This window comes from Juglans regia, chromosome 2 (genome assembly GCF_001411555.2).
Source record: "Juglans regia cultivar Chandler chromosome 2, Walnut 2.0, whole genome shotgun sequence".
NCBI lineage: Eukaryota > Viridiplantae > Streptophyta > Magnoliopsida > Fagales > Juglandaceae > Juglans > Juglans regia.
This window is the reverse complement of record NC_049902.1, coordinates 410862-423296: the sequence shown is the minus strand read 5'-3', so window position 1 is coordinate 423296 and position 12435 is coordinate 410862. Positions and strand designations below refer to the sequence as shown.

The following is a 12435-nucleotide window of genomic DNA, read 5'->3' as shown; positions in this document are numbered from 1 at the left end:
TCAAAAAGAAAAAAAAACTAGCAAATTAAAATTCCTTAACCAAATAGTAGCATAAAAGTTGGTTAAAATATAAAGTGTTCACTAAAATTAAAAAAAAAATGAACAAGCTCATGAAAATATGAAATAGTTAAAAGGAAAAAAAAAAAAAAAAAAAAACAAGGTAATACACCTCTAAATTAAGGGTGTGCGGCGGATCTCCGCCCTCGCGCCCTTGGCATCCACCCCCTTCCCCCCACCTAGGGTGGATGGGGTCCCTCGTCTCTCAGGTGCTGGTATGCAAGTGGATTCTCGCAAAATGTGAAGAGACATGAATAGAACCAAAGCTAAGCCCAAGCCCGCTAGAAATATTTCCGTTCAACCTGCATATATATAATTAGATTTGTAATGAAACGTTGGGTATCTACAAAATAACGTCGTTTTATTATAGATTTAAATATATATATATATATATATATATTAAAATAAATCATAATAACATATATATTAAAAACAAAACAAAACCTTAACTATAAATACCACTTCTCTCTCCTCTCAGATCTCTACTTCCCAATTCCCCCCCCCCCTTCTCCCCTCTCTTTCAAGCTTTTCACGCCTCAGTGCTAGACTGCCAGTCGCCACAATCCTCTATTCTCTCTTATTTCTCTTTTTTTTTTTTCATTTTCCCTTCTCGTTTAAGTTAGCAGAGAAATTATCTCCGTTGTCATGGGTCATGACTGGCATTAGAGACCCACGGTTGCAAGTTCTAGCTTTTGTATAGCTCTCCGTTGTCATTAGAGATCCACGGCTGGCGGCTGCGACCGTGGTTGACGTCATGACAGGTTTATGAGTTTAATTAATGACCTATAGTCGCGACCATGGGCTGCAATTTGTGCACAAATTTGTATGGCTCATGATTGCAGTTGTGGCTTGTGGGTTTGACCATATCTGAAGATCTGTGCAATTCGCTAATTAGTACTTGGTTTTGTTTATTTCATTGCTTTGATTTGTAATTTTGTAAGTTTGTTTAGTTTTTTGTTGGATTTGTGAAATTGTTTTGATTTGTAAGTTTAGTTTGGTTTTAGTTTGGATTTGTAAGATATGTAACTTTGTAACTTTGCTTTGTGCAAATTTGTTGATATTTTTTGTAAAAAATGTAGTGTTAGGACATGTTTTGTATGTCCAGACTAAATTTCTATGACTCAGGTCAAAATGTTTCTACTTGCGATCACAAAGGCAAAGATGGGCTCGATAGTAGTCTGGAGAGCCTCTGATGCCAAAGTTAATAGTTCACCTGAGAGAATTACTGGATAATAATAGGGTTCAGAGATATTTATTCATACATGTATCATGTTTTTTATACGAGGTTTCGGGGGACATTCTCGTACCTTATGTCAAGGATTTGTGTCACGTCCATAATTGTCCCAACCATGGCTTTTAATGGGGTGTGACGTATGACGTGGTGTCATTAATGCGGCGCCACTTCCCGTGTGGTGTCTTGATGGTTGGCGATCGGTGCAGTCACTTCTGGACCCCATCATCAGATAATGGAGGGTTGCTCGTGCTTCTTTTCACAATAAGCCTCAAACAATGCCTATGTATCTATCTAGATAACCCGTTAACCTTGCAAAATCTAAAATGAGCATGAAGTTTTCTGTTCAGAATCTTGGTAACACCAAACCAAGAGGAGAAAATAATTTCTATATGGTAGGTTTATGAAATCAGAATATATAGCTCACGATTAGCTTATAGTAATCGACAGACTTCTCATTGTCTTTGATAGTGAAGGAGAACAAATAGATGGAGAATATTCTCTTTAATCAGATGATGAAATTCTTATATTTATAGTTATTATTATTTAAATGACTTGCCTTTTTACAATATAAACTTAAAAAACAAGGAATAACAAAGAGCATGAGTCCTGTAGGCCGTTTAAATTGGTATTAAAATTTTAAAATAGTGATAAATTTTTGGTCCACTCTTTTTTTTTTTGTTTTCACTTTTTGTTTATTGGCAATCATAGCCATGCACTATGCTACAAAAACAGTCTCTTGACATGAAACCCGATAAAGGAAAGTACCGCGGGGTACATATTGATCGATCCTTTGGAGGAAACTGAGGGGCAAGCAATGGCCTCAGAAATTGAAGGAAAAAAAAAAAATAGAGAGAAAGAGAGCCGCAATGTGGAACTACAAATAGGAAAAATGTCACTGGTCAGATGTGGTTTCCACTGTGAGGTACAAGCGCACCAGCCACAGAATTCTGGCTAAAGTCATCATGAATTCATGACCCACCATTTTTTTTCTATTTCTTTACTCTGTTTTTTCTTTTCAAATTTGGGAGGCTTAAAAAGAAATCATCTATCACCTTTTCAATTTTTCTTTGGTAGTTCTTATAAGGCCCCAAAACCGAACACTCGGATATACATTACTCGTGAACTCAGTTTTAGACTCTGAAAAGAGAGATGGAGATACGAGGAACAATAAATACAACAAAAGAGATCCAAAGGAGAAAGCGAAAGAAGAAACCTTTAGAATAACAAAGAGAGAAACTTGGGTTTTTAATCTTGTGTTATATATATGTATGATCGCAATCTTCGTTGGTGCGTCTTCTTTTTCGGATTTTACAGTCCTCCTCCCCTTTGGGTTTGTGTTTGTTATTGCATCTTTATATGACTGTGAAATCTGAGGAACAGGTTTGATGTCATGTACTCTAAGTAGCAATTTTGTGTATTTGATGTTTGCAATCTGTTTGGTTTTGGAGAAATCTTGGGAAAAGGAAGGGAAGTAGTGCAACGGTTGTTATCCTTGTTGTTGTTCTGGTTTAAGATAAATGAATAACTAGACAAAAAATGAATAGTTTTGATGAGCTTTTTTTTTTGTAAGTAAAAGTTTTGATGAGCTTATTTAACTGGGGGTTGTTAGTTTAATCTTCTAGGCAATGACGAAACAACTAAGTTTGGAAAAAAGATTTATCTTTTCTTTTCTTACAGTTTCAAACCACCAAAAGCTTCCTTAGCGAAATTCCAGCAGGAGATGGTTGGATAACTGTTTTTTCCCCGTCGAGGAGATGGGGGGCTCTTCGATTTTATGCTTTGATTTCAATTTTGATTACATTGTTTTTAAACATCATTATGTTGAGAGCATTTAAGAATTTGTTATTGGTTTAAAGATACTAGACGGGTGTGGCATAGCATGAAACAAAACCGATGAAATTTGATTATGACTATTATTAGCAGTTGTATGATGAATTGTTACTTCTAAGAATTATTACCCTTTAGCTTTACATTATATGATGAACATTCTATTTATAGTTTGTATATCCTTCTTTGAATGGTTTTTAATTAAAAAGTGATAATGAAGTTTGCAGATGTATTTCTCATGCTCCCTGTGTTTTATCTATCAATAAAAACTTATGGAGTTCTTTTTCTTTTGAATGTTATTCCAGGACAGTGCATTGATGTTTGGAAAACCATGAATGGCACTTTGCTCTTTTCTTCCGCGCATGACTAACATGTTCTTTTCAGATTCTTTTGTTTTTACCAAGTTTAGTTGATGATGATTTTCGGTTTCTGGTCTACACAAGCTGTTGAAGTACCACAGTTGAAATTGGGTGCATTTGGTAAATACACTTGGTAGTCTCCCTTGAAGAGATATATGGATATGGAATCTTATTAGACAAACTTGCATCTTCTATTCAAGGGATTAGGGCTGTGAAGTTTTAATTTTCTTTATTGGCAAACATAGAGTTGGGACTTTATTTTAATCGTTCATTGGGAGTTTAAGGTGGAGTTGGATTCTTATGCATGGACGAAATTAGAATGAGGGAATAACTCGTATATTAGTAGGTGGGACAACTGTTAAAGAAGACCATCTTTAATATTCTGGAGAACATTTACTCAACTGTAGAATGGGCTTTCCTCAGATATCCTCTGGCAGTGTTGCCGAGGAAGTAGCAGCATCGCTGAGCACATTAGTGCAAAATCCTCTGAGAATGATTAGCTTGAGAAGTTGTGACATGAATGCAATGCATGGAGGAAATATGGGCAACCGAATGCAAGTGGATATTCCAGGTGCTTCTTTTGGAGAGTTCCAAAGGAGAACCATTCCACAGTTTCTAAAGGAATCAGATTGCACAAATATGCATAATGATGATAGATCCAGCATGAGTAAGTTGAAGATTAATTCTATTGAACAAAATAGTTGGTTGTCTAGTATTAATGGACGAAACATTCAGACACTTGTCCCTAGGATTGTTGGTTTTGAATCAAGGACTTTAAATTCTTCTGATAATGTGTTTGATGGAAATAAATATTCTTCTACTGTGGTTAGTATCGAAGATTATCCAAATGAGGCCACTGGGTTGGTAGTTAGGAAGCGTTTAATGTCAACTTTGGATGGAATGTTTTGCTTTGATCAATGTAATGGTGATTCTCTAGACATTAATAGTGGTGCTTATCAGAGTAATTTCACAAGTGGTGATGATCCTGATAATGTTTATATGTTACAAGAACATAAGAGGCCTCATAAAGGTGAGTCTAATTTTATCAATACTCCAATCTGGTCTTTGTCATGTTTCCCACAATTGAAGAATTCATTGGATGATAATTGTGGGGGAGGATCCATATTTCTTGCTGATGGCCCGTCTCAAGAAAACCGGGAGCAACAGTGTCAACACCATTTTCTGTCATCACCTGAACTTAATTACTTTGGAGAATCAACCAAGGTAAGGTCCAAAACAAGGGAAATAGCCATGCCTCCAACTCCTAAAAATCTGGTATCACCTCCTCTATCGTTGTCTCCCCTTGGCCCAAAACTTCCTGAAATAGTGAAATCTTCTGGTGGATATAAGGACAATATGACAGTGTTAGATCATGACAAAGAAACTTTGAAGGGCATGGAACAGTCACTTGATGGAACTAGACCAGACTATTTACCTTCCAAGAAAATCAATTTTAGGCTGCTGAGTAAATCATCAGAAGATATCGATAATTCGCAGAAAGAATTTAACTTGTTAATTCCTCGAAATACCAGTGGAATGAGATGGCGTAGGAATCTGGATTCTGACTTCACTTCCCATGTGAAATTGATTAGATCTCTGAGTGGACTGCCAATTAGAAGATCCTTGGTTGGTTCATTTGAGGAATCTTTGTTTTCTGGCCGGTTATTATCCAACAAATTTAGTCAGGTTGGCCTTTGTACATTCAGTCTTGTGATATAAGATCTTATTTCTGCATTTAGAATGATTCACTTGGGTTTAAAACAAGGCATTGCCTGTTTTTAATTTGGTCCCTGTTTTCAACTTATGATTTTCAGAGAATTGATGGTTTCCTTGCTATTATGAATGTCACTGGAGGGAAATTCTCACCAAAATCACAAAAACTTCCATTTGCGGTAACTAGCGTGGATGGAGATAATTGCCTATTGTATTATTCCACAATCGATCTCACTATGAATATTGCAGCAAACAAGTGCAGAGGCATCCAGATGAAGAGGAACCTTAGCAATGATGAATCACAAGCAGATAAGAGTCGTCTGCGTATACCTATGAAAGGTCGGATACAACTAGTAAGTGGCTGTTTCATGAAATATTTTGATTATCAAATATTTCATGAAATCTTTCTCATCCCTTCATCAAGTATGAATGGAGCAGCTTCTGACCTCGATGTAAAATTACTGCTAACATCAACTATCAGATAGAAATAGTATTTTTGAGAAAAAAAAGAAAAAAACAGTTGGTGCCAAATATTTTTGCTAACAAGACTTCTATTGCCAAGACGAGTGAACACGTAGCTCATATAAGACAATTGCCATTCCTGCTTGAAATTCAGGAGACTCAATGCCTTGAACAGACATAGTCAACTACGAGTTGTATGTTAATGCACCAATTAGTTGATATATGATGGCAGTATAGCTCAAGAGAAGGTTTTCGCACGCTGACAAACAGGATTTCTTATGTCAGGTTCTCAGCAATCCAGAAAAGACACCTATCCATACCTTCTTTTGTAATTACGACTTGAGTGACATGCCAGCTGGTACCAAGGTGGTTTGCCTAAAAAAGTCTGCAATCTTTTAATTTTTTTCTATCTGTGTGAGCAATTCTTTTGCATGGTTGATGATGCGATTTCTACTTTATTATTTTTTCATTATCTTTGCATGGTTTAAGACAAAATATTGAAAAGTAGTTGTGTAGTGATGGTAACAATGATCTTATCAACAAATAAACAAGTACAGTTGATATAGTTGAGGCTCAATCAAACTATGGTTTAAAGTAGAATTTGTGGTGTCAACCTTTAGGGATTATAGCTTTACTAATTTCTTCCCTAGCATAATGGGAGAGATAATTTTCATGTTGTCAAAGAGTTAAACAATGGGTTTTTTGTGTTGATAAAGAGTCAATGAAAATAGACGGTGAGTAATTGATCGAGTCATATGAGAACAATATGAAAGTCTATTGGTATGTTAGAATGCCTCAACTGCATATCTCGACTTTTGACATATAAATGTATTTGACCTATCTTCTTCGTAAATGAGTTCTCCATAATGGCTATGAACAATTGCTCTCATAGTGGCCAAATAAGGTTTAGCTAATCTTATTACTATAAAGTGCCACAACAAGCACAACCCTTGTTTTTAGTTGCCACCATAGGCTTGGAACCCTACACATACTGCAGGTTAAGCTGGAGGAAGGTGAGGATGCAAGTCATCATGCCCCTTGTGCCCTGGGTGACACAAGTGCTACAATGGCCCTCATCAGGCCTATATGAGATCCTAACAACGTCATGACATGCTGAGCCACTCAAAGTCTGTTTGTGGTTCCAAACTCAACTGTGGCAAGTCTATAACCTACATTATATTATATGGTTAAATATTGGGCTTGATCTTAACTTGCACGTTTCAAACTAAAGCGCATACTTTTGTGGATGAAAGTCTGAAGCGCCATTTTAGACCAATATGCACCCCTAGAGTTGATTAGAAACTCTGACACATATGATGTTTGATTTTTGTATACTATTATTTGTTTCTATAATATTTATTCTTAATGATTGATCATTTTTCTTCCATCTTGTTTGAATGAAAGACATTCCTGCGGCAAAAGATCACTCTGTCTCCTACACCAACTTCTGTGGGTAGAAATGAAGGACCTAGAGATCCTAACTTGAAAACTGTTGCCAAGCCCTCTTTGATCCCAAACACTAGTCATACTATGCAGCTTAGCAATGGTGATGCTAACTCAAATGGGTTTGATGTTGTTCATTCAATAAGATCGATGAACAAGAGGATGAAAATGATGGAAACTGGGGTTTCTAGTTATTGTGAGCATATTGCTTCTGAAATGGAAAGCAAAGGAGAGGACTCAGAGGAGAGCAGAGTGGCATTGCATTGTAGTGGATTTGACAGTCATCCGTTTGAAAATACTGATACGGAGGACTACTTCCCATCAAATAAAAGTCACGTAACTGAGAACAAGTCTGCACATGGCCCTCCAAAGATAAATGAGAATGCTTCTGCAGTTCTGCGTTATGCTCTTCACCTCCGCTTTTTATGCTCTTTACCTAAGAAATGCTCAAGGTCAATCCAGAAGTGCAAATCTGATTCCTTACATGAACAAGTAACCACGAATATGGATGTGGAAGGAGGGCGGCACTTCTACTTGTATAATGATTTAAGGGTGGTCTTTCCACAACGCCATACGGATGCTGATGAGGGCAAGGTAAAACACCCAAACACATTCAATGAATGTATATGTGTAAAGCTAGTTGAATTTCACTTGTTGCATGTTCTTATGACAAGGTGTTGTTTCTGCATTGCAGTTACATGTGGAGTATCATTTTCCTTCAGATCCAAAATACTTCAACATCAACAACTAAAATGCTCAGTGCACTAGACAAGTACTTGTCTGTTGTCCTTGTGCATCTTGATTTGGATGAGAAATGCAAGTATACTTTTCGTACATATAATTCAGGGATCTTATCCTTGGGGAAATTTCCCAATTCAATTTAATTTTATAAATGAATCTATTCAGGAATTAGTTGATATTTGGAAAGAATGCAATGCTCGGAACTTTTAAGATTGTGAGATGACGATGATGAAGTTAAGAGCCATTATGTTCAAATCTCTTTATATTTGGATGGCTGCTCATAAAAGTTCACACTCTTCTTATGTTGTCGCATTTATGGATCTATGCTCATCTTTATCTCTAGTTGGGCATTTTCTCTTGTATGTTTATTGTGTATTTAGGTTGTACTCACAGCTTTTTAACACAGTTTGATTGCTCACCTTTTTTTTTTTTTAAATATTGTTTCAAAACTTGTAAATATGGAGAGCTCGCTCGCTCGCTTGCATGCATAAATCCATACCATTAATGCACGAAGGAAAAGGATAAAAGAGTATAATTATAGAAGTAAATGTAGTAGTAGAAAAGATAAAAGGAGAAGAGAAGTTTTCCAAGTATATATATAGATGTGAGTCCCAAATAAAAGAAGGTACTTGTACGTATTAAAGAAAGAAAAGTGCCACCTCAAGCTTTGTAACTTCCACAACAGTGACATTCAATGTAGGTAAGGATTGGATTCTGCCTCCAAACTTGCCGTGTCTTCCTCATTTCACTTGCATCCTTTGCAACTTGCGTGAAGTTCCCTTCGAAAGCAACTATCTTTCATCTGAAAAATTTGAAGAAATCATGTACAATTTGCATACATTTAGCCAATTTAGCTGAAAGTTCTGAGATATTTGGACTATCCAATTCTGGAAATAGTTTTGGCAAGAAGAACACTATGACTACATATGATACGAGAGCTTCAAGTTCTGGCTTTACTTTTGGACGATAAAGCTATTAACAGACCAGATTTGGAGCATTAATTACACCCATAACAACAGCAACCTGTCCATAATCCAAGTGATTAGTTAATGTTCTTAAATGAGATTTGTCGTATGAATGCATGAGGGACATCCGTTACTCTTTTCAGGTCAACTAGCCATTTACTCACTTCATTTATTGGTTTCCCTTTTCCTTTCAAGGGAAATCAAGAATTAATGAATCCAATCTGCCCAAATTTAAAGCATATTTTTTTAAAAACTCATCATATGTCAAACCGTTTAATGCTGTATTTAATCCCTAATAATGCAACATGATCACCATTGTGCATATATATCCCAAGTCCGAGTGGTTCTGCTTCCAGTCCAAACAACTTAGCAAAATGGGATTTTATTGAGAACCCCGTACTCTTTCTGCAAGTGAGGTAATCGCTCACATCATCATCGTGTCCTCGAAAGATTCCTACACTTTCTCTTCTATAAATACCCCTATTAACTTCACGCTCTTTCTCTCCATCCTTTCCCTTTGCTTCATGAATCATCACTCCTTTCCCTCTACATTTCTTCCCTGCTTCGTCTGTGGTTTCTTGTATCAGCCTCCTAAAACAGTTTTTTTTTCTGTGTTTTTTTCGCAAGAATCACACAATGGATGGCTTTGAAGCCAAGTTTCCACAGAACCCAGCTCTCAAAACCCAAAAGATAGTCCTTGGAGCTCAAATTTGCTTGAGAATTTTGGCTATTGCGACTTCACTGGCTGCGACATGGGTGATGCTCACTAGCAAACAATCGGAAGAAATTATCGGCATCACCTTTTATGCTCGATATAGCTATTCTTCTAGTATGAAGTAAGACAAATATGATATTATAAAGAGAGTTTTGGAGGAGGTGTTTATTTATTTAACCATGTATTTGCAGGTTTTTTACTTTTGCAAATGCTGTTGCATGTGCCTTCTCTGTGCTGTCCTTGCTGTTTGTTTTATTTTTATGTCGTCCAGGCCTAAGTTCTGCAAACTACTTCTACTTGTTCTTACATGATTTGGTATGGCTGGTGTTGTTGTAAATGCATATAATTTCCATTAACAATTAATTAGAAGAATAATTGGAAATTTTGTTGATTGGTTTTTACAGTTTATGATGTCGCTGGTTCTTGCTGGATGTGCGGCTGCAACAGCAGAGGGATACATCGGACGGTATGGGAACGGCCATGCGGGTTGGTCTCCAATTTGTGATCACTTTGGCAAATTCTGCAACAAAATGACAAGTTCTGTGATACTTTCATACTTGTGTCTCTGTTTCTTACTCATGCTTACAATCCTCTCTGCTAGTAAGTCCAGACAGGTTCAGGTTTTTAATTAGAGAGTTTTAGCGTAGATGGATGATGTGCTATCCCAGGAAGAGGAGATGGAAAGAGAATGACAAAGAGGTGATGCAGGGTGGGATAGACGTATATGAATGAATCTGCTCTTGTATTAAAAACAAGCCCCTTTTAAAATCAATCAATCAATCAACCAACTTCTTCCTTAATTTTTCTGATCTCCTTTTTATTTTCTGTTTGCATCATGTTTCTCTTATTGAGCAAAACAGAAAGATACAGATCATCTGGCCTTGCAGTTTCAGATAACGAGTTCCTTAAAAGGAAATTAGGATGGATCTATGTGACAGCATACATTAATAATTATAAAAAATTGCAGTAAAAATCTACTTGGAAGTCTATTAAAAGTAGTCACAACACCATGCAATCATGCATGGCCATTGGCTATGCTTTTAGTGTGGCTTCCGGACCACAAGTTTAGCACAGAAGTGCACCCTCACGTAACGTAACTAAGCACAAGTTTAATTAAATGGTTAAGATGTTTCTGATTCATACATTGTTTTGGAGGGATAACTATACTTGATGCAATTCAATTTATGTCAATTGGGTTAGAAAGGTTGAGTGTAACATTTGGTATCTCGAGGATTATTGGGATGAGCTGAAAAGTTGTCTGGATCAATTGGAGTATAGAGTGAGCCATATTTTTCGCAAGGAAAATGCGGTTGCAAATTTTCTTGTTAGACAAGGTGCTAAGGGTTAACTACGGATTGATTGGGTGACTGGGCCCTGTTGATCAGTAAATTAAGAGGTTTTATTCACACGAATAGAATTGGTTTTCCTTATTTGAGGATTTCCTCATGAGGTTGTCGCTTTGGTTTTATTTCTTGCAATCTTTCTAGCAAATTGTATTGTCGCTGGGTATCTAAGAATTTTTGAGGCATGGGTTTTGGTCCTTTTTGAATATTTGTAACCCCTAGATTTCGGATTGTAACCACGGTTTTCTCTCTCCACAAGTGAGGGCTATCAATAAAATTGGGTACCGTCCTCTTTAAAAAAAATCAATTTATGTCAATTCCATATCTCAAATCGAGTAATCTTTAATTTAAACACAATGCCAAATGTTGTCGATCATCAAAGCCGATAATTAAAGGGAAAGGTGGGCATTTGCCATTCATTGGTTCAGTTAGATATTCGAAACCCCCAATCTCTGCGTGTGTGTGTGTGTGTGTGTGAAAGACCTTCAAAATATCAGAGGTTCTAAAGACAAATTTACGAGTTGGCGATAGCCCATGTATATATGTGTCATATTATACTCCTTGCTTATTTGAACACTTTGATGCAGGGGATCCGGGTTTTATTATGCCAAGTTAGTAAATTCTACGTTGATAGCATTTGACTACTTCGAGAGGACAGATAAGCATAAGTATGGTAGAAAAATGTGAAGATTCTTGAATTTGGACAATATTGTGCACGCATCAGTAGTTTGACTATAATTTTGGCTACAGATATTAAAATCATGCATATGATCCTAATTCGGAAAACTCTTTTCAGCGTGCACATCGTGATCACCACGCTTTGCTTAGCAGTCCCTATTTCGAATTCGAAACCAACCATTTTTTCCTCTGAATCATCGATTTAAGTTATTTTTTTTTTCCTTTTATAGTAATGTTTTGTTGTCACTTTTAGAGATGGTAATTATTCTGGTTTGGGCCAAATTGTTTGCACAATATTTATTTTATTTTTATGCAATAATTCAGATTTTGACTTTTCATGCAAACTTCTTAGAATCTTGAGTTTCCTTAACTATTTAAACTGGGCTTATGGGCTTCAAAACTAGTTTTTTACTTTTAGGAATAAACCCTAATATTAAAGTTTTCTCTCTGTTTTGCATCATTTCTCAATCCCAATCCCAATCCCTAATTTTTGTTGATTAACTAGCCGTCAGAATAATTCTTATTCTGCCTAGCGCAGTTGGCATTAGAGTTTTATTGTTTTCCAAGGGTAATTTACCATCAATTATCATGTATGGTGGTAGAGGTCGTGGGCGGCGTGCGCAGGTTCCAAATGAGAAAGCCCCTTATTGCAATTGTAACGTGCAGACCATGATGATTGCAAATTTGCACAAGCAAATAACATAATTAACCTAGCATTTAAAGGCATAAAACCTGGAGGGTTCGAGATATATAATCATGATTCTGACTTTAGTTTTGAGAACTCGTATCATAATCATGCTCTGTTTTGGAGTAACGTGGTAGGAAGGGCCTCAGGGAGACCTAGGCTTTAGAGTTGATCGACCAGAATTTTCTAGTATTCTGCATGTTAAGGGCTTTA

At 36.6% G+C, this 12435-nt stretch overlaps 2 protein-coding genes across 5 annotated transcripts; both read left to right on the top strand.

Moving 5' to 3' along the window:
* Positions 1-2359: 2359 nt before the first annotated feature.
* On the top strand, positions 2360-8198 carry LOC108998949. Of its 4 annotated transcripts, none has more exons than XM_035687932.1 (6): positions 2360-2557; positions 3424-5163; positions 5292-5543; positions 5938-6018; positions 7057-7689; positions 7790-8198. In XM_035687932.1, the coding sequence occupies exons 2-6, from the start codon at positions 3886-3888 to the stop codon at positions 7844-7846; spliced, it is 2301 nt and encodes a 766-aa protein (XP_035543825.1). In that variant the 5' UTR covers positions 2360-2557; positions 3424-3885; the 3' UTR covers positions 7847-8198. The 4 variants fall into 4 exon arrangements, with proteins under 4 accessions (XP_035543825.1, XP_018831296.1, XP_018831422.1 ...); XM_018975751.2 differs by having other exon boundaries at positions 2360-2578; XM_035687933.1 differs by lacking the exon at positions 2360-2557 and adding an exon at positions 2654-2671.
* Positions 8199-9143: 945 nt separating this feature from the next.
* LOC108999372 (CASP-like protein 1F1) lies at positions 9144-10316 on the top strand. The gene is made up of 4 exons (XM_018976294.2): positions 9144-9217; positions 9429-9637; positions 9708-9831; positions 9921-10316. Exons 2-4 carry the CDS (start codon positions 9438-9440, stop codon positions 10146-10148), a joined length of 552 nt encoding a protein of 183 aa, XP_018831839.1. The 5' UTR covers positions 9144-9217; positions 9429-9437; the 3' UTR covers positions 10149-10316.
* The last annotated feature ends 2119 nt before the right edge of the window (positions 10317-12435 follow it).